The 26,995-nt window shown below is 36.8% G+C and overlaps 1 protein-coding gene across 6 annotated transcripts in view; it reads left to right on the forward strand.

The window, feature by feature from the left end:
• The window catches only part of NPAS3 (neuronal PAS domain protein 3), a gene marked incomplete at both ends in the record, with an annotated part of 628,566 nt that overhangs the window by 422,178 nt on the left and 179,393 nt on the right, over positions 1-26,995 (forward strand). For all 6 annotated transcript variants that reach the window (XM_080617339.1, XM_080617340.1, XM_080617341.1 and 3 more), the window contains one exon: positions 23,204-23,293. In XM_080617339.1, coding sequence (XP_080473465.1) covers positions 23,204-23,293 — 90 coding nt within the window. The remainder of the gene's footprint in view (positions 1-23,203; positions 23,294-26,995) is intronic.

Here is a 26,995-nt window from a genome sequence, read left to right on the forward strand (position 1 = left end):
AGTGGCTGCCTGGAGACCCAGAGTTTAAATAGATAACAGGATGAAAAGTTGATCACCCCCTTCAATTCAGTAGTTCTCATTCAGTGAATAACTAGTGCACGTTGTTTTCTTATGCAAGAAATTTCTTTATTATTGCCTTGTGTCTTAAAGTAATAACCCAAGCAGTCATGTTGTAATTCTTGCTTAGGTGAGTCTCCAGCATTGCTCCTCAGTTTCTAGCAGTTTTGTATCGTATTTAGCAGCATGTTTTCTCTTGGGATTAAGTTAACATGGTCATATTATACCTGCGATGCATTATCTACATTTGATCCCTAAGAGTGGAAAATTGATTTTAACTTGGCCCTGCTGCTTTTAAATCCCTTAATAGTGTAGACTGTGGCTGCATCTGAGACCTCCTGTTTGACCCTCGTCCTTTTGGGTATTCAGACTGTGACACCATTTGCCTTATAGGGAATCCATCATCGCTCACACATTACTTTGGCAGGTGAATTGTGGTTTTACTCTTTATTCCTGAAGTTGCGTAACTTGCTTCTTCTTGATTCTGTCTGTAATCTTAATACACAGGTGTTTTCTTCTTCAGATGAACCTAAGTTGGTTTATCTGGAACATTTTCCACTCTTATAATCAGGAACATCTGGCTCATTTTATGAAGATGGCTAACAGATTTTAATTAGTATTGTTTTCAGTATTCAATGTATAGTGGATTCCCCCCCAGCATGCAAAAGTTTTTTCAGTAACTTTCGTTAGTTGCCTAAAGTATTAGCTATGTATCTTCATGCTGTAAGGGGCCTGACTTGTATAGGTGTTGAAAGTCTGCTTTTGGGGCTGAAATTCATGAGTTTTGACCATTTGTAGCATCTCTAGAACATCACCCAGTTGCTTACAAGAATGGATTTAAATTCCTTTACATAGCAGCGGTGATGTACAACTTCATTTTTTTCTGGTGTTGCCCACACTGCTAGTAATGGGCATGGCTTATTCGCTGAACATCAGGTTAGGAAGTTGAAATAAAATGTGGGTGTAAATTTACCCTTAATGACTCTAAGTTGCTTTTACTGTCATTGTTGGGCTTCTGGGCATCTAATAGTTCTGTTGTTACAGAACTTTAGCCTGCCCTTCAATGTTATATATACCCTGGTTTGTACTTCCTTTCTTTGTGTATCCAATTATACCTGTAAAATTAGGATCCTTATCTAGTAAAGCTAATTGTTGCATTCAGTATCGATCAGTTAAGACAATGATGTGGGCACTGTTAGGGGCTGTGTCTTTTGTCTTACTCTACAACCTCACAAGGTTATTTTGGAAATAAATTAATGTTTATGAAGAACTAAGATGCTGTGGTGATGAGCATCGTGGAAAAACCCACAAGGAAGCTTATACTCTGTCTTCAGAGCATGGTTTGCATAGAATGCAGTAAATAAGGCCTAGGGCCACACATTGAACACAGAGGAGAAAACAAAATATCAAATAGCTGTTCATTAAGGCAGCATTATCTATCACATGCAATAAATGAGGCAGGAATTCCAGTGGAATGTGTTTTTCATTGTTCAGTATATAATTTCTTATGATCTACTAACGAAAATTAAATAGTCAGAAAGCCTTGCCTGAACCAGTGTAGCTTGTTGGAAGACATATAGATTTAGGGTAATTACACATATTTTTGTCATTTGAACTAACAGAGTAACTAAAAGAAATTATTATTTCCTGTATGTGCTCCAGCATGAGGGGATGAGAGGGTAGGATTTAGGAACATGTTCTTCACTGACAGGGTGGTCAAGCACTGGAACAAGCTCCCCAGGGAAGTGGTCATGACCCCAAGCCTGTCAGTGTTCAAGAAGCATTTCAACAACTCTCTTAGATATATGGTTTAACTTTTATGTTGCCCTGTGTATTCAGGAGTTGGACTCAATCCTCGTGTTTCCCTTCCAGCTCAGGATATTCTGTGATCCTATGATTTGCCAATGACCTTTCCAGTTTTGCTGATAGTTGAAGAGTGGTGGGAACCAGAATTTGTAGGAGCTATTCCAATCTTTGGAGGGAAATTTGCTGAAGTGGGAAAATCTCTCTCAGTTCTATTTCACAGTGTCTGATAGTCTAGCCTGTCCCCTCTAGTCTTTTCTCCCATTTCTAATACTTGTCTTCCCAGTGTCTTGCTCAGCCTGTCAGTATTTCCCACCAGCTCAATTTCCAATCTCTTTACTGGCCCTAATCATCTATATACATACTAGCTACTTAACAGATCTATCTCCATTTTCTTAACTCCTTCCTTGCCGTGTTGGTTCATGTCAAACTAGACTCAGAGCCTTCTAAATTTGGACAAGGTGATTTACGTGATTTTCTCAGATTATGAGATTAGCCCATATCTTCTTGGCTTCTAGACTGATCAGTCCTAGAGTCATCTCTATACCTATTCTTAATCCCAGTGTCATTTTCTCCTCAGTCCTTGGCAATTCTTTGTTTCACTGTTTCACCTAGACAAGGCCTGGTTTATGCTTCCTTCATATTCAGACAAGCCAACCTCCTCCTCCAGGCTACAGGACAGATCACTGGAAGGCATGTGATAAGGCAAGTGCCAGTTACTAGTTCTGGTTATGACATACCACTGACCTAATGCAAATTAGAGGTACAAATAAAAGCTCTGGTCAGGTGCCAACAATCTCTAGCAGAATTTCTGCATGGTTTAAATGGGATCAGTGAGAATTTGTTTGGCAGCTGTTCTCTAGTGAATTTCTGTGAGGCATGTGTAAATTGGAGTTTTATTCAAAGACTTGTAACTTGGTTAAATGAGAGCAGGTTTGAAAAGAACAGTCTAAAGAAAAGTTCATAAGTTTTTCACACAGACAATGTAAAATTGCCCCTACCACGCTCTTGAGAACAGCAACACCAATTTGACCAATTTGTACCAGAAATTTACCTGCAACTCATACCATAGAAGTAACAAACCTAAAATCTAGTTTGCAGAATTCCCATTTCAGTCTTCTTATAAGCCAGATGAGCCAGTTAAATCCATTTTATTGAAACATGTAGCACTCATCATATATTTTACCCAAAACAAAGTGTTGGCTAACAGATTGTTCAGCAATGTCAGAAGGGGATGGGACTCCTCAGTACAAATTCCTTTCTAAATTGCACCAGTTTTTCCTGGTTAACTAATTCCATTATATTGTTGTCATTCCTGACATCCACAGAAGTAACTGAGTAAAACCAAGAAATGTATTTGTTTCTATGGTATATTTACTTATCTACATAACAGTCTGAAATAACGTTTATTACTAAAACAGATTTTAGTACTGGTAAATTTCCACAGATAGCATGCACTAAGTTTCTGATCAAGGTGGAGTGTAAAGCTCACTTTAAAAACAAATAATAATAATAATTACAGACTGGATGAGCGGTAGAAAAAAGGAAGTATATAAATGCAGTATCACAGTATCACAGTATCACAGTATGTTAGAGATTGGAAGGGACCTCAAAAGATCATCTAGTCCAATCCCCCTGCCAGAGCAGGAACACCTAAATAAGGTTACATAGGAATGTGTCCAGGCGGGTTTTGAATGTCTCCAGAGAAGGAGACCACAACCTCCCTGGGCAGCCTGTTCCAGTGTTCTGTCACCCTCACTGAGAAGAAGTTTCTTCTCAAGTTTAAGTGGAACCTCTTGTGTTCCAGTTTATACCCATTACCCCTTGTCCTATCATTGTTTGCCACTGAGAAGAGCCTGGCTCCATCCTCGTGACACTCCCCCTTTATATATTTATATACACTATATACAGTGTGTATATATATGTATATATATGTATATATGTATGTATATATATGTGTGTATATATACATATATGTATATATGTATGTGTGTGTATATATATGTGTATATATATATATATATACACCCCTCAGTCTCCTCCAAACTATAGAGACCCAGCTCCCTCAGTCTTTCCTCATAAGGGAGATGCTCCACTCCCTTAATCATCTTAGTCGCCCTGCGCTGGACTCTCTCCAGCAGGTCCCTGTCCTTCTTGAACTGAGGGGCCCAGAACTGGACACAATATTCCAGATGCGGTCTCACCAGGGCAGAGTAGAGGGGAAGGAGGACCTCTCTCGACCTACTGACCACCCCCCTTCTAATACACCCTAGGATGCCATTGGCCTTCTTGGCCACAAGGGCACAGTGTTGGCTCATGTCACTGGGACATTTATTTTCCTGTGGGACAGGTCTGTGGATGGGAAAGATCTAAATCCCACACAGACCTGGATGTGGGTATAGGCAAATTTAGACATGATTTTTTGCCTTTATAATGAGGCCTTGGGTGGCATGATTTAGTGTGGGGTGTCCCTGCCCATGGCAGGGGGGTTGGAACTAGATGATCATAAGGTCCTTTCCAACCCTAACTATTCTATGATTCTATGATTCTATAACTACAAACAGATTTCTAGAAGGAAAAAAAAAAAAAAAAAAAAGTATTCTGGTAGAAATCTTGAAAGTTCTAAATTAGACATGAGGTGTTTGGCTGATTGGTCAAATACAGAATTGAGTAAGTGTACACTCGAGGTGCACTGATGTTTTTGCATCGTATTCCTTTTTGGATATTGCATCCCTAAGAATGAGCAAGGTTCATGTAGAGAGCTAGTACAGTAGCTGAATGTCTTCAGCTAATGTTGACACTCATCAATAAATTTCCACACTGGTAATACGTATGTGTCACGTGCCAAATGTCTTCAACTGATACTAGCATAAATAGGAAAGAGCCAAGACAACAATATGCTTTTCCTACCTTCTTTATTACTTGGAAATGCTCTTATAGAAGTCATTCTTTGTAAGACGAAAGGTTTGTTCTGTGACAGCAGATTTTCATACTGAATGACTTCCTATTTTCTGCTGACTGCTGTCCACTATTGACCACTGTAAGAGCAGAGTGCATTAAGATTTTTTTCTCTTGACTTGGCTACAAAAGCCTTTTTCAAGGCTGTGCCTTAGAGTGCTGGCTCTGGACAGATTCACACAGCTATAACATTTGGGTAGTATTTTTTTAAATACTGCAGGAAGTCTGAAGCAATTTTAAGCATAAGAACAAAATGCTCTGCAGGTATGTCCACGGCTATTCTCTTACAGGAGGATACTGTGAGAAAATTTATCATTTTATGCAGTCTAGCATTTTCCAGAGTCAGTATCCATCTTTGTAGGCACAGGATAAAAGTTATCCATTGCAGGAATAGGTTGGTAACGTAAAAAGTTGGAAAAAAGATCCTTTAGAGGAAGAAAAACCATCCTTCATCTTTGCTTCAGTCCAGACATTGCTGAACTGGTATTTATTCTTACTTGTGCCTTTGCCATCTAAGCTGCTTTGGAGAAGATATTATTTTTTATTTTTCTGGCACTATTTGGAGCACCAAATAACTTCTGGATGGCATGCTTGTATATGCAATACTTGTCTACAATAGTTTGACATCATTCTAAGAAACGGTTTACTACAAGTGCAACTTAAATGTTTTTCTTCTGCTTTTTCTTCAACCTTCTCTTAAACTCATTCTGTTTTCTCTTGCACATTTTTGGTCTTTCCGTTCTATTTTCAGTGCTTGTTGGTCTTTCTGCCCCCCTTTTCTTGATGTTCCTTATTTTATAGTCATATTTGCCCATTTTCCATCATGTTTTCAGTATCTTCAGGAGAGGTTTAGCTTGTTCTACCTACTGTGTTCTAGCTACTGTGTTCTCCACCCTCTGTTTTTGTGGTTGGTTTGGTGGTTGTTTTAGATTTTTTGTTGTTGTTTCTTTTTTTTTTCCCCCCCTCTTTGTTAGACCTTCAAATTTCCCTCCTTTCCATCCCTCAAAGCCATCAAATTAATCTCTTTCCAGCACATTCTGGAGCCCACTCTGAGGCTTTACTCCTTTGGATTCATGAGATGTGCTCTGTATCCTGAAGGTAGCAAAGAGGACCCAGAGATCTGAGCTTGATCTGGGATCTGGCACTACAATACCTCCAAACAGGTGAATATTATGAGGTAGTGGAGGAGATTCTGAACCAACAGCTAGTTCAGAAAAACAACCTAATCTGAGTTTCACATGTTAAAATCCCATTAATTGCCAACAATATTTAAAAAGATAAAATGAAAAGGAACAAAGGAGAGTAGACAAACGTATAGAACACTGAGTGTGTAATCTCACACTCGAAATGGATATTGTATTTTAATTCTAAGACCTACACTCTGATCATGTAGCTAATGTCATGCTTTAATTGAAGACGTTTGTGGAACAATTTTAATTTTATTAAATCAGATTTTAGTACCTGCTTCTAGTACATGTTTAAGTACAGTTTCTCTTCTTTAAGGAATAAAAATAACCTCAAAACTCTCATGAAGAAACTTTGAAAAGTAAATAAAAGTACTACCCAGATAATCACATTTTCTTATTATTTTCTGGTCACTGCAGTACTGCAGTGATTTTAGCACCAACATTTACAAACAACTCTAGATCATACTTGGAAAATTACCATTTTATCTCACTTCAGTGTGCTGAAGTTTGAAAACCTGTTTGTCCTAGCTCTGTGACTGTGCAGAACTTCCATGGTACTTGAAAAGGGGAACTTTGGCCACTATATTATGCAAGACTTAATAGTCCCTCTTTTTTAATATATGTTTCTTATTGTGAATACAATCTTTTGAGTGTGAACTGAGTTAATGTGCATTTCCTGAATCTGCAGGCTACAGTGACCAGTGCCTCCTAACACCGGGGTTTCAGGTAGCATTCTTAAAACTTCTGAGAGGCAATTTGTGCATAATAAAAGGACTTAAAAGAACATAAGCAGTTCAAAATGGTAATTCCAATTATATTCATTTTCACCAGTTCTGCCATTTAAATAAAGTGAAAGTTTAAGTATCAGTCTTACTGATTGGGTTTAAATAGTTTTAAAAAATGGTACTTTTGCCCTAAATTTTTTTAAGATGTATTTGGTAGTCACTTGTCCAGATTTTATGGCAAACCAAGTTCATGCCCCTTTTTATTCCCTGTGGAGCACAGAATAAGTACTGGATTTTCCGCCTGAAAAAGATGGTCCACTATTGAACCATATGAAAGGGAGATCTTCATGTCACGTGTCCCACTCTTGATCTGAAGAGAAGGATAAGCATCATTACATTCTTCCCTAGCGTTTTGGTGGAGATAAACAATAAGGTTGCAGTTGTAACTGAGACAAGTGTTTTCTGGAATCACATTACCAAGGCCAAGCAGCAGTGACAGGCAAGTGACAAACCTTCAGCCTCTTAGAGGGGAGAAATGTATGTATGTATATGTATATATGTGTGTGTGTATATATATATATATGTGTATATATATATATATGTATATAATATATGCCTGTATGTAGTTTAAAAAGTGTTTTTGACAGGCTTATTTTTTTGTGGAGGAAAGTAACTGTAGTGAGACCAATTGTCAATATAGATCTTGTTTACAGGGCCTTGAAAAGCCAGGCCCTGAAAAGCAGTGTTTATTTAAATACTGTAGATGGAAAAACATTAAAAATCATAATGAGGCAACTTAGTGGAGTTCATTTTAAGATTTTTGTTCAATTTCAAAATGTCATTTTTTCAGAAACTGGTATTTCTCTATAAAGTCAAATACACTTGCCTGCTCTCACACTTTGCCAAACGCACACACATATTTCATATTTTTTCTTGGGACACTGTGTGAGCCATTCGTTATTGACTTGTTCCTGTCTTTGAAAGAATATCTGCCCACACAGTTAAAAAACAATTGTCTGTAGGCTTCATCCTCTTCATGCAGAAGTGTGTGGGTGAGGAGTATTTAACCCAGTTGTAAACTCAAGGAAATAGCCATCAGTTCCCTCCGTGCTGGAGACTGATTCAGGATAAGATCAAAATTAAATGGAAAATTAGTTTCCAACTTCAGAGGGACAAAGGAATATGGTAAATTCCCAAGATTGCTGTGCTATTTCACCCATCTTCCATATTAAGCATGAGTTGCGTCCATTTGGCAGAGACTTTGGCCAATCAGGCTGCTTGCTAACAACTGTTGTAGATGGACTCTTGAGTTGTTCTGTCTTGGAAGGCTAAGTACTATTTACTGGAAATGGGTACATAGTTTTTAGACCCCTTTGCATACATCAAGCTCCCTGAGGACAGCTCAAGTATTCCTTTCAAACCTCATGTTGCAAATAATGTAAAGCAAATTACTAGCAGCTTTGTGGTAAAGGAGAATGTTTCTTCCTCATAGTTTTTACTCTGATTCATGTTGCTCTTTCTCACAAGTCTCTTTCTCTGTATATGAGGGTGGCAAAACATAGGCTTACAGATAATTAAGCTTTCTGCTTGTTTCCTGAAAAGCTCCCACAAACATATTTTTAAATCGTTGAATTTGGGTCACTGGCCACAAACTTGCATATATTTGTCTAATATATATGACTTCTTTCCCTCTGCACTTACCATTTTTTTTTCTCCAGAGTGAAATTCATCCAGTGTTTTGTGTTTGCTATAAATACACATCTCAGCTGTATTTCTATCCTTTGTGTCAACATTAAAACTCCCCTGTTCTATGTTTAGCTTGAATAATTACCAAACCATTTGCAATTAGAACTCTAGGATATGACCTCACACTGATTTATTCCTTTGTTTCTTTCTGTATTTAATACATTTCAGATACTGAAAATACCAAATCTTTGTCGTTTTATTTTGATGTTTATCAGTAATGGAAACATTCCAAAACAATCAGCCAAATACCTATGCTTTGTTCATTTATTGCCTTCTCTGAAGATAAATTGACTGTACTCAACTCTCTTCAGCATTTTTCTTCACCTAGATATTATTGCCTTGTGCAGCCACCCCAAGGTGACTGTTATCACTTAATTAAATCCTTGCACGCTGGGAAGAAAAAACAACATTGTTCGTTCATAACCCCAAGGAGGTGTTTTTTTCCTTTAAGCCACTAAGCTCTTTCCCTGTTTTATTAACTTATTCCTGGCTACAGCAAGACATACTTTGTTGATGAGCAAAAGGTTGTATTAGCTTTTTTATTTTCTGGGTAAACTTATCTTTTCTCTGGGAAAAAAAATGTGGGCATTACAACAAAGAAAAAAAGTAGGATCTCTCCAAACCCTGAAATTCTAGTAAAGGTCTGTGTAAACATCAAGCTAGTAAAGAGAAACAGGGGAGTAGCAGGAAGGAAATGAGAAAATAAAATGCAAACATAAAATTGCAGCAAAACAAAAAAGTAAGGTGACATGTGTATACACAGAGAAACTACTGCAGTGCTAAGGGAAAACTGACATAAGGAATAGCATTTTTGAAGAGAAAAATATATCAGGGCTCTTTATGTTACTGTCTAGAGCAGCATCTTTTTATTAGCCTCTTGGTTAATGTCCTCTCTCTGTCTATTGATTTTAGACTACATAACACTGTGCTCTTGCTTTTACCTTTGCTTTTTTTTTTTTCTAGAGTGCACAATCCTACGGTAAGAGGAAATATTGCAGATGAGCCATTCATTGAATATGTGAGACCTTTGATTTGCTTTTATGTTGTTTTAAGCACAGTACTTCATGTGAGAAAGTTCACTTGAAACAGTGAGTTACCAGAATATGTACAATGGTTTAGCTGCCTTTTTGCTCGTTTCTAGTCCATTAAACGTAGGACCAGAAAATAGGTTTCTCTACTCTAAAATTTGGGCTCAAGCAACCATATGTATTTGTTCATGATGCTAAATCGTTTTGCCACCTGCTGTGTTCAACAAGCATTTACAAATAGTAAATGCTATTTAAAGATGTAATATTTGCAAGAGCAGTTTATGCTGTTTGTACGAGAAGTGTAACATTTTAGTATGTAACAAGAACTTTTAAGTAGTTGGATAATTGTGATTTTTAAAATATTACTACTTGTAACGTGTAGACTATAATTATTTTAGGTCAGAGACAGTAGTATAAGTTTGTATATGAACCACAAAATATTGATAGATTTTGATGGATTTGTTCCGAATCCAACATGTCTGTACTATGTATCATAGCTAGTCTCTGGAAATTCCCTGTTCATGATGAAGTTTCAGCCTAAATTTTGGGCTTTCTTTTTGCTCTGTGCTTTTAAATTCTTGTCTGTAGCTTTCTGAATCAAACCAGTAATTTTACAGTGTTTATATGCCTTTAATTTTCTCTCTTAGCAATAACAAAAATCTTTCAGCTTACCTTCACAGATTCTAGGAATGCTTTCCAATCTGTGTGCAATGGATCTGCTGTCCACAGTGATTTTAAACTATACTCCATGTTTTTACCTAATCTATTTTAACTTAAAGGCCTGGAGACTATCTATAGATTTATCTGCACATCTTAATGAACTTATCGCAAAGGTATCCGAAGCCTCTTTTATTTAGAATAAGGGCAATAGCAAATTTATCAGTCATCAAGATTTTAGCTATGGTTGGTTTTCAGATTACTATTCGAAAGTGGTATGGGAAACACTAATTCTGCACTGAATTAAGTTTTGGTGTCAAAAGGGGATAGATTCCTCAGAAGGAGGTGATCTGGGCATCAGTAAGAGCTTTAGGAGTTGGCTGTAGGCAGAATTTGATATTTAAGTTTGGGGCACTGATTTAAAATAGCTGTAGTAAGTATATACTTTCTATTTTCCAAAACTGGTTATGTCAGATATTTTAACTTTTCTTGTGCATTACTAATTGGAAATTCTAGTTCTGCATTTGTTATAGTATGTGATTTTTTCATAAATAATTTTAATACTTATTTGTGATATCAGTGGGTGGAATACTGACTTCATTGCAGGATTGCGATGTTGCACCAGAAGCTTGTGAGGAAGAATTTTATTCCAACAATGTTTAGCTATAAATAGATGGCAAGATATATTGCAGTTTCAAACAAGCATGCTTTAAACTTTCATACACCATGAATGTCCATCTTTTACGGTCCAAAAGCATTCTGAATTTCTAAGCACACTGGTGTCTTTATTTTATCTTCTGTTAAAAATGTAATTTAGAAATAAAAACAGTCATAAAATACCATCGGAAATCACCTCTACCAAGTCAAATTGTAATCCTACTAAAGATAGTAGTAGGCTGAAATACTGTTTAGATTTTAAACCCTAGTCAGAACTCAAACATTCTTCTCAGATGTAGAAAACATTTGGTTATATTTCTGTTGCAGTTATCTTGTGTGTGTGTGCTTCTACTCTTTCCCATCTGGTTTCAAACCAGAATCAGGGAAGGACTGATAAAACACTATTTCTTGTTCGCTATAGTGACTGAAAACAGATTGAAGAAATTCAGATAAATGTCGGAACTCGTTAAAGCATGACCACTTAAATTTATTTATTTTAACTTGGAAGGGTTGCTGCCAATTAAAATGGCAAATTTACATGCAGAAGTCTATCTATACTGCTTTCTGTTGTGTGTCAGGCAGCATGTTCATTTGGGCATGGAATGGAACAGAATCTGAACTGGAAAGACATTCACACAACACTAAAAAAGTATTGACATCATCTAATTGCCTGTTTGATAGGACAAGGGGTAATGGTTTTAAACTAAAAGAGGGTAAGTTCAAACTATATATAAGGAAGAATTATTTTATGGTGAGGGTTATGAAACACTGGCACAGGTTGCCCAGAGGGGTGCCACGACCCTGGAACCATTCAAGGTCAGGTTGGACAGGGCTCTGAGCAACCTGGTCTAGTTGAAGATATCCTTGCTTATTTCACGGGGTTGGACTAGATGCCCTTCAAAGATCCCTTCCAGTCCAAACCATCCTATGATTCTGTGATTCTGTTTGATTCTGGCTAAAGATAGTTTTCCAGCAATTTAAGGGAAAGGATTAAAAAAAGAAGCTACTGGTACAGATATAGTATGTTTGAGCAAATTCTGGTTTATATTTTATTTTTTACAAAAATGTTGAAGTTAAACTTGCACTAGACATTCTTCCATTTATGTACCACAAGTAAGACTTGAAAGTATACTGCATCAGGAAGAAGGGATGTTGTCAAAATGTAACATTACAGGACCTCCAGGTACCAGGAGCAGGAATTCAGAACTGCAAAATAAAGATGCATAGATAAGTAACAACAACTGCCTGAAATTTAGACAACCAAGCAAACATGTAAGTTATTGGTTAAGGTCTAGAAGAAGATATTGCTCAAGGCAGGAGATAATTGGAGATACATGTGACTTTTTAATGGAGCAGAAAGAAGAAAAATATCACAATGAAAGCAGTAAAAGCTAGAATGCTACATTCGCACTGTTTTTAAAGCATCATGGTTAGAAGAAATTAGAAGTGTTTCCTTGGTTTTCTCTGGGTGGTTCTGAGTAACAGGAAGACGGTGCTAATATTTGGCAAGAGGAAGAGTTTTCTTTCATCAGTTCCATTGGTGAAGGTAGTTTTACCACACTCATCTTAGGGAGACACTTTAAGTTTCAGATCTGTTACAAATTACAGTGAAACAGATAGTAACAGTGCAGAGCAATCATGTCAGTTCCTACCTGAGACATGGGATACAGCACATAGATTGTTGACATATGCAGTAAATAGTTGGAGGTGTCAAGACTTGTTGGGGCTGTTCAGATAATGTGGCATCTGTGTTATTGGCACAACTGACAGCTACTGTACTCTGCAGTGTCAAGGGAACCTTGAGCACCCTTTGATGAACAGGTTATTGATACTTTATGCTGCAGCTGCTCCAGGGGACCCCTTAAGGCCATGTCGTGGTAGTGTGGCTGCACACTAAACCCCTGTGGTAAAAATCCAGAGGAGCATTTTCACCTGGTTACTATGAAACTGTCTTAAGTTAAAAGTATGATCTTGGTTGAAGCCTTGCGTTTCTGCCTTCTGCTAGTCCTGTATGGACAAATCATAACCCACTCACCCCTCCTCACCCTAGAAAATAGGATTTTATTATGGAAATACAAACAGACGCTTAATTATCACAGCAGTCAGAGGTGCCAATATAATATATTAGCTTGTATTTTTAAAAGATATAAATCTTTTTCACTGAATGAGCTGCTCTGTGCTGTTATGCTTGTGCTCATGTGCTTGAATTTATGCAATGAGCTGGTAAACAGCAAAATCCATACTTATCTTTACCTACACAGGTATTAGAGGTGAGCTTAAGAAAAAAAAAATAATAAAAAGAATACAAAAAACAAGGAGGGAAACAAGGGAGGGAGGGAGAAACACCAAATTTCCTCACAGGCTAGGGTGAGATTGGAGTCCTGCTTATGGCAGAGCTACATGCTGTCTTCTCACCTGGTCTCATATTCCAGCTGTGAAACAGAAGTGGAAGGTCAACATAGCAATGGTGTTGCATAGTGGCAAACTGAGATGCTTCCTGAAATCACTCAGGACCAGACCTCCAATTCCATCAGGATAATTGATTTTCACATAAATGTACATTCCCCTCTTTTGTGGGAAATGTACTTTGGGAGTGAAGCACTGTAACCTCAAAATCCTTGAAAGAAGAACTGCAACCTAGCATAGAGATACCAACTTTACTGTATAGAATACAGATGTAGTGGACAATTTCTTCAGGGAAGATTTTGAAATATTTCCATTATTAATGATGTCTCTAACTTGTTTCAGGAAGGTGTTTGTTTGATTTGTTGTTAATCCCGTATATTTGCAGTATTCCTGTGTTCTCTGCTCTTAACTGCACAGAGGAGTAAACAGAAACCAGATCTTCCATGGGCACCAGAATAACACAGCATAGTTTTCTGTAGATTTCCATCTTGTCTTCTATTGACTTTTGTGTTTAAGAGAGTGCAGCCCGGCTGAGGCTTTTTGAGTGCTTAGGGCATTTGAAAGGTCTCTGCTTTGTGATGTCTAATACTGTAGGAACTCATAGTCCAGCTTTTACCACTTCAAAGGCTCTCAGGGAGTTTCATCTCCATTATCAGTCTGTTTTCACCAAACCTGTAGGAATTTCTCAAAGCCCTCTGCCAACTGTCAAATCTAGCCATGGATTGGAAGGCTGCTAGAAGGACAGACAGATAAAGACAAGCAGAATAGAAGAAACTAATATCAAAGTTTGAGGAACCATTTCACAATCCAGACATCCAAGGGTTGTTGTTTTGTGGGCTCTTTTTTTTTTTTCTCCATGCCTCTATAAACCTAACTTCTTCTAACTAGCAGGTTTGCATTCATGCCAGTCCAGATTCTTCTTTTTTCAAGGGTGACAGAACTAAGGAGTCAACTGGCAGTAATAGTCGTGGAGGCTTTTATGTACTGGTCTTCACTGGAAAAGCAAAGCACTACTTTAATTTATTCCATCTGTATATGGATCCTAGAAGACCTCAGAGTGGACATCTATGGAACTGCTCCACACTCCCATAGGTGAAGAAAGAACTGGTACATCAAACAGGTATCCTGCATTAGTAGAAGGATTAATGACAGCTGTAGGAGCTCTCAGCTGCTGAGGACCATGGTCTGTCTTCTTTGCCTGGTAACATGGGATAAGAACATAAGTTTTTTTGTTTTTTTTTCTTACATGTATCTGCTAAGAGTTACAGTTAGAAATGGCACTGGATTGAATGGACTTTGGATTTGTTCTTAGCGTTCTGTGTTCTTACTATCTCTATATTCCACTGTCTGTAAAAATATTCTCAACATGTTCTTGTTTCAAGAAGAGTATAAATCAGAATGATATGCTAGTCAAAGAACTCAACTCAATTTCTCATTCAAATCTATTTTGGTTGTCTGAATTGCCATCTAATAGATTAAATATGCTAAACATAAGCCCCTCATCCTGTTCTTCCCTGAGCACAGGCTCTCTGCTTCATATGTATGAAATTGTGTGATGCAAGTAAGAACACATGTACTCAGTTCTGGGCTAGAGGTCTAATTCTAGCAAGCCAATTGTCAGGATCAATCATGAGAGCATCTGAGTACCTACTGAGTGCAGGTGTTATTTTAAGAGTACAATTAACTCTATATCACGATTCTTTTCCCTATAATTGTTTCACCTATTTTTTTTGGACAACAGACATTTAGATACCTTTATCTGTTTACTTTCACAGAGTGTCAGATTGTGTAGATTGAAAGAAAGGCTAACCAAATATGCAGATAACGAATATAAGATCAATTTGATTAGAGCTTAAACTGAAATATTCATACATAACACAAAAGGTCTTTAAACTTACAGCTTTGGAAACAATAACATTCACAATAATACTTTTTGCTCCTATAATCTGTTGTGCTTGTATAGGTGCTTTTACCTGCACAGCGTTCTGCCAGATTAGGTTCCCACAATCTCTTGATGTGGTCTGAGGTGCAGGTCTGAGGACTTAGCCTTCATTCTGCCAGCTGTCACAATTTATCATAGCTTCTGCTACTGGGTCACATTACTTTTCCAGTTTTGGCAGTTATGGTAATAAACATTATGTAGGCACATACAGTGTCCAGTCCTTTACTGTGGGCAGCACCTCTCAAACCTCACAATTGTATATGTGATTGGAATATTTGTACCACCAAAGGGCAGAAACCACTTCATATTCAAACCCTATATATCCAGAGCAAATCCCAGCCAGGCATACACTTAATCCTGACCGAAGTAATCACATTCTCAGGATAAGAGATATATAATGTAATCTCTCTATGATATCTCATCGTAAATATATATAGTTAATTATATTAGATGACATGCAGTTACTGGCATCACAATCTGCTGTCTAAACAGTCTGGAACCAACACGAGGAATGATAGGAACTCATTAGGACTTGGCATCATGAAGATAAAAGGTCAGTGTTTTAGTACACAACTCCTACAGGATGGTTTGAAATTTTGCAGCAATACAGAATGGCCTTCTACCAAAAAAAAAAAAATGAATTGCTATCTGCAAGGCAAAAATCCCTAAAAGTCATTTATTGCTTTTGTATACAAAAAAAAATAAATTCTTAATCTCTGATTTTTTTTCTTGAACTTCCATCACTTATAGGTTTGTAATCTTTCTGTGATGGCTTAGCTCTGATACTTGTCAATTTATTATCGGTGAGTAAACCTGGGAGTACGCCTTAAGAACTCGACTACCAACTTTAAACATTATTCTTGCCTCTAAACTTTTCTCCTCTATACTCTCCACTTTTGCAATTGTTCTGAGCTGGAATAAGATCTGTTTTTTCTAATCAAGTAGAAAGTCTGCCCCTCTAAGTTTTTGCTGCTTTGGTTACATCAACATACTTATTCTATAAGTCTGGTGGAAGAGGCAGCAAGGGAATCAGTAAAGTTTACTCTTCCTCCTTAATTTCTTGGCTTCAAGCTGTAAAGCAGACCTCCTTATTATTGACAAATTTATTTTTTGGCACTTCCTGTCGTCATAAATTGCATCCTGACCACACGAGCAAAGAGCACAAAGATGACAAATTAAGAAGCTGGCATCGAAGTCCGTTCTAACCACATCCTTTGAGCTTGTCCTCTTACCTCATCTTTTTTACTGTAGTTGTTCTGGTGCCAAATACATCTTGCTTTGTTGCCAAATATGTGTCATTAACTCAGAAGGATTCTATGGTCTTGTGGCCATATAACAATTGTGGTAGACTGTTATTGAAAAATGGCAGTGGTTTGAGAGTTGAAAACAGGGTTTTCTGTGTATCTGATGTTAGGATTTTTACTCAGTGGTAAAAAGCTTGCAGCCTAAGGGACACAGCAGCAAGTCCCATGCCTTTTGATATTATCTAGGCTTTGGGGTTCTGTATTTTCTGCAAGGAATTAAAAAGACTGAAGAGGAAGAATAAAGCTTTGAGAGATTCTTATAAGTCAGTAGATGATCAAACTTCAGTTGCTCATTTTTATTCATGTGTATCAAATTCATCCCACATAAAATCCTATTTCCAGGAATAATACTCCAGTTAGCTGATAGGACTTAATTGTGAAAGCCCAAGGTCAGATTTTCCACCTAAGTCATTATGCTTTTGTATGTTTGGTGGACACTAGTCTGATATCTCAATAGTGAGAGCAGAGCACGGTAGTTGGGCACTGAGACTTTGAATCAAATTTCTGTTAGCAATCATTTATGCTTTTTATTTCATTTTATCCCCTCATCCAAAAATGGTTGCCATGTTGAAATGAAACTTCCTTTTTTGTTGCTGTCTTTAGTAAATCATGGGGGTTTTAAGCCATGCTGTAACACAGTCAATAAATTATGCAATGATATGCTTATTATAAGACAGGGACTATTTGCTTTCATAAATGTCAATTGCATCCAATACTGCCTCTCTTTCAAAAAAAGAGTAAAGTATTTTTGCTGTTACTGAATGTTGTATGTCTAATTGGTGACAGGCTTTGTCCTGAAATTAATGCTCAGCTACAGTTATAATATCATTATGTCATAACAGTGAAAAGTTCTAATTAAGATGATCTGTTTGCCAGGGAAAAGTTTAGTATATCAATTAATCTATTTTATCAGGGGGAGTATTGCCTTCCCCAGCCCCTGTCTCCTGGTCAGTGATGAGAAAAACATTACAGATGCATGCTGCATTGGACAAAGAACACATGCATGCATTTAAATCATGTATGTCTTACTTTTTACTGATGTAATTGTGAAATATGTTCTTTTTGCATTCATAATTAGGGGGTGTAACAGATGGTGAAGGCTTAGTTTAAAATAATCTGTCATTAAAATAACCTAGCCTACTGGTAATTCTTCACTCTTAACTGGAGTTTAGGTCAGGGTAACAGGGTTTTTTGCAGCAGTGGAATAAGCTAGAAAGAATTAGGGACTTCATGGATAGTTGGAAATGTGAGGATATTCTCCAGAAGGACACCATAGTAAGACTCCAGTGAATTAAATTTGCCTGTAGTTGGAATATGCAAAAACGGCTGGAACAAAATTCCTCTGACAAATATAAATCTATTTAGAATGATGCATTATACATTAGTGCATATTCAGTCAAAGTGGTACAGTGGGCTTCATATCCTGAGAGGAAATAACATCACTATTCTGCAAATATTGTAAAAGGTACTTAATATTTTGTGTTAGAAACCCATTTTCATATTTTTCTGATGTCAAAGGATATAAATTATAATTATTGGCATTATTATTGAGAGGTGCTGTAGGTAGTGACTTTTACATCTGAGTCTCACTTCCTTTGCGTCTACCACATTGACTTGTTGGTATGTGACAAAGGAAATCTTGTATCCATCCTGTCTAGGTAGTTTAGAACAATTTTCAGGAATAAGAAAATTGGCTCAATATATCAGATACTTGCATGTCTTTAAAACATTTATTTTAGTGTTTCCTCTAAGATTTCATTCTCTAACAGCTTTGAAGAAAGCATATAGATTTCAGCGTGGTATTATGATAAATCTTCTCAAGGAGGGGCAAGCATTAACATTTGTGTCGGTTCCTTTTCATCTTAATCCAACCTTGGTTAATAATCAGAAAATTCTACATAGTGGGTAAGAAGATGTAATTAACCCTTTGACCCCAGAATCTTAATTGGCGCCTGTTGAAAACAGTGGGGCAGTTAAAAAAAAAAAAAATTAAAAAGTAGCCTGTGGTGATTGAAACAACATAATACATAATGGTATTCTGAAATCAAAAGTACTAGGGAACTTCAGCTTTAATCACACTTTGCATAAAACCAGCTAAGTGTGGGTTTAAACAAGAAGTTGCCAGCCTTGCTTAGATTGGATTGTGCTCAGTGTTGGCATTTGAGGTCACCCTGACCCTTTTTCAGCTGCCACACTAGATGGGATAGGACTGAGTTTATGACAGTCAATTTATGAAAATAAAAAAGAAATTAAATCAAGAATATTTTCCGAACAGAAGACACTCTACCTTTATATTCATGGCCTCTGCTTCAATGAAAATAGGACATGTTATGAAAAGCCAGTTACATTTGCAGGCACTATTTCTACATTACAGTTGATGATAACTGGAAGGTCTGACACAGCAATCCTATCTGCCTTTGAACTGAATGGAACTGCTCAGAAATTCTGGCTGAAAATTACACTGTGGCGCTCATTTTGAGAGAGAGAGATTTGAAAGCTGACTAAATCCAGTACCTTTCTTGCATTTATTGTGTACTTAGTTATACATAGGTAACATGACTGATACTTCCAGAGATTTCTCATTAAAACAAAATTCTCTGTAAACAGTTAGTATACAATAGCATCACATACTCTTCTTCAGTATATAATATAACCTCTATTATGTTGCCTTGAACCTTCTCTGAAGTCTGCTGCTCTCTTGGCATGTACAAAGGACGTACGCTTTATGAAAAATTGAAAAATTTCAACACACATTACTTAAATAATAAATATTCATAAATAATACCTATGAATAACGAATGAGACAGTCCTTCAGAACTATTGTTTGACCTATATAAGGAACAACAAAATTGTCACAAAAGTGGTCCATCTCAGCCCTTTCATACTGGCGGAAGGAACTGCCTTGCATTAGAAGGTAGCTGTTTCTCCCCATATTTTTATTGTAATTTTTCTTAGGTATTAAGCATTGATCTTAGTACTTGGGGCCTTGTTCTAATGTCTTTGTACTGTGAGCATAGAAGTAGTTAGCTGTTCCATTAGCTGTTAGTGGCATTTTCAAAATATGATTAAATACTTTCTGATTTTGCTCTATTGAATAAAATACCGAAGTCAGTCAATATTTGTACCCAAGGATAACTTCAGGGAGGTGGGAAAGGAAATGGAGAAAGAAGGACTGACCAGGACATAGTAGGCTCAATTAGCATAATGAACTGTTTTTATGGCATGGGAAGTAACTAATCATGCAAGAAGCCAAGGAGTTGTGGGCATGCTGCGTTGGCCCTGCCAGTCCATCAGTGGTGCCACCTTAGAACCTTCATTGTAAAACTAGGAGGCAAAAGTAAGGAATAGTCTCTCAGAAAGAAAGAGAAGAAAAGGGTAAACAATTAAAACTGTTTAACTGAAAGGTAACAATTAGAGTCAATGAGAGAGCAGCAAGTGCTTAAGATGTCTAACACTCCTCACTTTTAACACTCTTCCCAGTTACTGGTGACTTTCCGGACTTCAGTCGTGAAGGCTGAAATTTCTTTGTACAATTGTGTCAACCAGAGATAGTTCTATTTCTATTTTTCCAGCAAAATTGGTTTCAGCCAATTCCAAAACAACACTGAGGAAAACGTTTCTGCCTAATCAGTACTAGAAGCTTTCTTCAAACTTTTGTTTCATTTAGAAGTCTTAATTCCCAAATAAGATGATGTGTAAAAAAGAAGCAGGAAAGTCATCAGTGACTCAGAGAATTATATTTTGCTGTTCTTAGAAAACTCTATCCAGATATGCTTGATAATTGCACACTAATATAAATCCATCTGAGCAACTTCAGTCTTAGCAGCTTTACCCACCTGTTGGTTGTTCTGAAGTTCCTCAGTGACCTGACTCTTGGGTACATGAGCATTTACGTGGCATACCTTCCCACCGGATTCTGCACCAAGGCAGTGATATCTTGCCAAGGTGCAGCATTAGACACACTCTGGTCAGATCTGTTGTTATCTCAACCCCTCGTGCCCCACATTGGGCGCCAAAAAGAACTGTTGTGGTTTAACCCCAGCTAGTAACTCAGAAACACGCAGATGCTTGCTTACTTCCCCCACTTCTTCCCTCCCCCCCCCGCCCCCCGAGGGATGGGAAGAAGAATTGAAAGAATGTAACTCCCACGGATTGAGATAAGAACAGTCCAGTAACTAAGGTATAACACAAACCACTACTGCCACCACCAATAATAAAAATGATAAAGGAAATAACAAGGGGAGAGAATACAACCACGCACCACCCACCAACCGATACCCAGCCCTACCCAAATAGTGATCTGGCCCAGTTTATCTACTAGGCATGACGTGCTGTGGTATGGAATACCCCTTTGGCTAGTTTGGGTCAGGTGTCCTGTCTCTGCTCCCTCCCGGCTTCTTGTGCCCCTCCTCACTGGCCAAGCATGAGAATAAAAGTCCTTGATTGGAGTAAACATTACTTAGCAACAACTAAAACCACCAGTGTTATCAACGTTGTTCTCAGGCTAAAGTCAAAAACATAGCACTGCACCAGCTACTAAGAAGGAGAAAAATGACTGCTACAGCTGAACTCAGGACAGTAGTGTACTAAAGAGACCAGATCATAAATGTGCTCCAACTGTATTTAACTCTCTCAAGTAAAAGAGCAAGGGGACTGCACTAAAAGCCTGGATATCAAATATCATGATCATGCCAACTAGTAACAACCTGAGGTTAGACAGAAACTTCTAGTAGTCTTGTCATTAGCTACAGAACTATTATGGATATTTGAAGCACCTGTGTACACGCTGTCAGATCTAGGAAAACCGAGCCCTGCAGATAGGCTGAGAATCTGATTCAGTATGATGATTCATTGTTGCTTGTGGATAATGGTGTCCTAGCAGGAACACATATAGGTGGCTAGGGAATCTGGGTGATGGTTTTCAGTTTTCTTTCTAACAGAGGATTAAACCAATTCCCCCAAATGTGAGACAGAGCATCAGGAAAACTAAAACCAAGACCTTTACTCTTCTGATCTTTCTGTGACAACGAAAGTGGATAGTAGCAACAGAAATCATATATGGTGGGGGAGATAAAATGTGTTAAAGGTTTTGATTGTCCTTGTATGGATCTAAGTTTGAACTTCACTATTCCAAATTTTCCACCTGTTATTGATGTTAAAATTCAAGGAACTGGTGTTAATCATTTGAAAAGAAATCATGATGATTTATAAGAGGCCATAAATGGCTTGCATAATATAAATGTTTTTACATGAAGAAAATCTATGCAGATTTACATTTTTATTAATTCATAAATATAAATTAGAGTCTTTCTTTAATGCAGTGACTTTAGTGAGGGTTTGTTTTCCAATATGTGATTTATTCTTTTTAGAAAACACAGATTTTTGAACTAATTCCAGCACCTACTACATCAGAGAGGGGTGAGCACCAAAGACAGCTTCTGACCAGCAGCATGTTAGAAATTAATCAAGAAGCAGAAGAATAAAAAAAATAAAAACCCTCAGAAACCACTGTTCTGTATTTCGAAAGATGTGAAATGATTACATATTTCCATTGGATTTGTGTGCATCTCCTGTTTTTTCTTCCAAAGCCAGACTGATCTCTCAAATTTTACAGTTATATTTTACTCTACGCATACCTTTATTCCAAAGGGGTATTTGGGATGGGATTTCTGGGGATTGTTTCTTGTTCATCCCAAGATTTGGGGTGTTTCTTATTTTCTGATTTGTTTTAGCATTTCTGATTTCTGTAATTTTGTTATTTTACTTCTGCAATAGTGAATGCTTGTTTACCAATAATCAACCTCATAAGAAGCATAAAAGTAAAGGCACATACAGTGTATGAGAGGCAGTTTCATCCTAGTGAAGATTTGCTCTTATTCCTAGAGGTATATTTCTGTCTTGATGTGCAGTGATTTACTGCATGTGTCAGTTTAGAATATAGTCCTTTGTTTATTAACTGCACTCATGTTTCAAAAGGTGTGCATTAATCTGTGTAGTCATATTTTGATTTTTGCAGTTGCAGTGGAAACCACATCCAAAGACTTGAACCTGTCAAAGTAAAATCTGATCTAGAGTTTTACACCAAAGGAATGAAATTCATAACATTTCTGTAGACCTAAGCTGTAAACATATTTGACAGTAATCTGCTGATTGGCTTTGTTTGTTGAATCACAAAAGGAAATGGTATGTCTATGTGTGTGTGTGTGTGTGTGTGCATGTGCTTGTGTGTATAATCATCAATTAATTAACAAATTATTGAGGTCCATAGTGGTTTGAGTGATGGTAGGATTTTATTTTCTCTTTTTCAGTTTTCAGAAGTGGAAATTCTCAGCTTTTATTCTGGGAGGTGGGGGTGGGGGTCTTCTTACCATTTGAGTGGAAGGTTATTTGTTTTCCTTATTTATTCTTCCTGTAAAAAAATGAACAACATTTTATTTTATTATATTTCTTCTGTCATGCAAATGACAGATTTTTTATGCAGTATATAGCAGATGTAAGATGACAATAAGTCCTTGAACTTTGGAATATACTCATATGCTGTTTGTAAATATATTGGTAGAATATAAAGGCATTGTCTTAAGGACTCAAATTAAAAACACTCTTATAGAAATCAGAACATTTCCCTAAATATGTTCTGTGATGCCTTTGTTTGAATCTATTTCTATCTGGAATGTAGAAATTTTTATTAACCTATTCACCTTTTTTTTTTTTTTTTTTTTCACTTACTTTGTAGTCCCTGGATGGATTTGTATTTGCACTAAATCAAGAAGGAAAATTTTTGTACATTTCAGAAACTGTCTCCATCTATTTAGGCCTGTCCCAAGTAAGTACATGCTTTCAATTTTAGAACATAATTGCATATGTTGTGTGCTTCTGTTTATTGTTCTTAAAGAAATAATAATTTGGTTTCTACGTTTTATGTGGATTCTTGAATTAGTCATTTAAAGTTGCATCTGGTTCATCCTGAGAAGTAATTGAAAAATGTATCTATCAGTATTGGAGGTTGAGATAAGATAAACTTGCGCCTGAAAACTTTCTGCCATGAAGGATCATTATTAATTTATTGAGAACAAATGAAGTTTCTTTTCTCAGTTGTTTTGAACTTTAAACCTCTGTACCTGATAGGAAAGGGACACACTAATAGTACTTCCCTTGTGTCCTATTACTGGATGTTTATGGAGTACCCTGCATTATCCGGGGAGCTGACACGATGACAGGGAGTCATTTGGAGTCAAGAAATGCTGAGAGAGACCATTAAAATGTCTTGCAGGGAGGGTTCCAACAAGGACACATTTTGCTGCTTTCATAAATGCTCACTAATAATGGAAAGACAAATTTATAAAATAACATAGTTTATTTTTTTTTTTTATTTAATTGCTGACCACTGTTTGTCAGAGTTCAAAAGGCGGGACAAAAGTGGGGGAAAAGAAATGTTGCCTGTTGATGTTTATTGCTGCAGCATTCAGAAATGTTTAGGAAGGATAGTTTCTTTCTGCTTGTACTTAGAAATGCAGCAGAAAGATTTTGCATGATTTTCAGAGTAGGATAATTACTTCTGTTGCAGTCACCCGAGGAGAAAAAGAAAAACTGAGATAATATTTATTTCAGCTTCTTTAAATTGGGATCTGTAGTGCTATGAGGAGGCAACTATTAGCACTGGCAACTGTCACTTTTGCTGTACCCCTATAATGATATGGGAAATTTTAACATTTGGTGCAGAAAAAGCCTAATTTTAAATATTATCTGGTGAGGATCTGAATAGAGGTTCATTAACTCCTCAAAGAACATGCAAGCAATTGTCTGTAATAAGTCCAGTAATTGTTATTTTGTGCTGGCTTTAGCAAACCAAATGATAGAAATGGAAACAGAGCTGTTTCTAACTCATATCAGTAGTCTTGTCTGTCATTTAAGTCCCTCATTTTGTAATAGACTTTAATTCCTGCCTTAATCTGTTTGGGAGTTAGTATCAGGAATCTCAAATTTTGAAATTGGTGCGCCACCATGTTGCTAATACAGTAAAGAATTGGAACTTTAATGTTTATTATTGTCTTATGCTCATATTAATCTGTTTTATGCATAGTATCCAACGAAGTTTAATAAGCCAGTAAAGAAGAAGGATGGATAATTAGTTTAAGCAGGTAAATGCTAATTAGGAAACTCCTGAAAGGCATCCATTATACGCTAGCTTAAAACAAATTTTACAGCCCTGGTTAGTGGTGTAATCCAAATTCTGTCAAGGCAACTGCATTTTCTGTAATTGAGATGTGTATGTTTGCTTTGCATAACAGATGGCTCTGTATGCTTAGACTGATAGCTAGGAAAATAATAATTGCATTATTCTGGCCAAAAGAATATTAGCTCTTGGGTTTTGGCCATTTCAGTCAGTCCTCCTGCCAGCACAGCATATGTACATATATGGATTGGATTTTCAAGGAAATTGATGCATCTGGAATAGTGTGGCCATCTGAAATATCATCTGTTCAAGAAAAAATTGGCTTTAACCCTATGCTAGTCTCTTGTTAAAAGCATTCGCTGCCACTGTCTTTTTAACTATAGGAGCTGGTAAATCTCTTCTTACTCTGAACTTACATCATGCTGTTAAGACTTTACACTTCATCTTGATCCCCATATATATTTCAAGCAAGGGTTCAAATAAACAAAACAATTGTCTTTGCCTGTTAGAGTATTTGATATATCGGCACAAATGTTTCCTTGTGTTCACTACTGAAAATATTGCTGAAAAAACTAACAAAAATCAGAACCAGGAGTGTGGATTTTAACACAATAATTGATGATACGGTTTAGTTCGAGGTGTCCCTGCTCATGGCAGGGGGGTTGGAACTAGATGATCTTAAGGTCCTTTCCAACCCTAACCATTCTGTAATTCTATAATTCTGACATTTACTGAGAGTTATTAAAATATCTGTGGTTTTCACTGTTCTTCTGTCTTTATGGAGACACTTTGTGTATCTCAGAGCCACTGTATTTATATTTTTAACATATTATTCTCTTGGTGTATTATTGTATAGCTAGATCTCTTAATAATGATAAAAGAAATACTGTATCTGCTTGTTAGTAAATCACTATTCAAAGGTTATTTGTTGCAAAAAAATATTAGCAAGAATATCCATAAAATTGTTTTTCAAACTGTGCATGTAAACATTACTGATTGCATGACAACAATTGAAAACCACTTGTGAACACTCAGTTTCTGGAATGGTCCAATATGATACATGTAGTGATGAATTTCTTGCATGGCAGGTAAACATTGATAGTTCCCTATCCTGACACTCCCCAGCTATATATTTGTATAGACCCTCTAGGTAATTTTGCACTTCAGAAAGTCTGGATGTACATTATAAGTGTTTTTATATGAATCATCTTCAAGTGTTGATTTTGGAGTCTTACTTTCCAGTCAAATGTCTTCTCAGAGACTTCATCCTTGTTTGTTTTATTTTGTTTTTAACTAGTTTATTTTAACTTTAAATAATGTGCAATATATTTTGTACTTGTAAAGCAAAATCTCTTAGCTAAAGGAAAGTAGACCTTGTACCAAATCTTAGCAGGTGAAAACAGTTTTTCATGGAACCCAATTTTTCTCTTTTCTGAACATTGGAAGTCAGTGATACAAAACAAATGGATGCTGATGTTCTAAGATAGCTGCAGGGCTAATAGTAAAGGAATCTGATAAAACAGTGTCTTGGGAAGTAGCCTGGCAACGATGATAATAAACTTACGCCTGGCAAAAATAACAGTAAACAAAAATTACAATAAATACTCTCTTGTCATTATAATAAATGTACCTTGCATGTATACACCCACAGACATATATGTTTTAGGCACTTTATCATCCAGTTAATACTAACAAAGTTATTTTGGCAGCTGTAGATTTTAGAGCACACTGTGAAATTGAAATCAGAGCAGTTTCAGAGAACAGAGATGCATTTCAAAGTAGAGGGAAAGACATAGAGTTAGCTGGAAACAGTGAGAGAAGAAAGAGAATAAAAGTGACAGAAATGGACCAAAATCTCCAAGTTATACTCTTGTCTGTACAAGTTGTCATAGCTCAGTTATACTCAGGACAAGCTGAAATAGCCCAACATACTTTCCAGTAGTCAGTAGTTTCAGGAACTGTGGTATTTTTCAGAAGACGGAGACATATCTAGAAAAGTGCAATACAGCCAGGTTTTCTTCCGTGGCTTGGACAATGTGACCTGTGATGATGTAGCTTATCCTTTTGCAATGCAAACATCTTTTTACACTGCACCTCTGCAGTGATGTAAAAATGTTTTGTCTTCATACATATCTGTTTTCTGATATTTTCAAGTCAACAGGTAATTTCTGATATCAGGGTAGCTGTTGTCTTTATGAATACCTGGTCGTTGATTTCCTTTTAGAAATGGGATGAGACTTCAAAAGTAAATGGGTAAATTGAGTCACCATATCTGGGCATTGAAGAAGCACTCGAATCACTCCTTCAGACTCTTAGAAGTCAGTATCTGTGCTTACTTAAGAGATTTAAATT

The sequence above is a fragment of the Psittacula echo genome (genome assembly GCF_963264785.1).
Source record: "Psittacula echo genome assembly, chromosome: 5".
Classification (NCBI taxonomy): Eukaryota; Metazoa; Chordata; class Aves; order Psittaciformes; family Psittacidae; genus Psittacula; species Psittacula echo.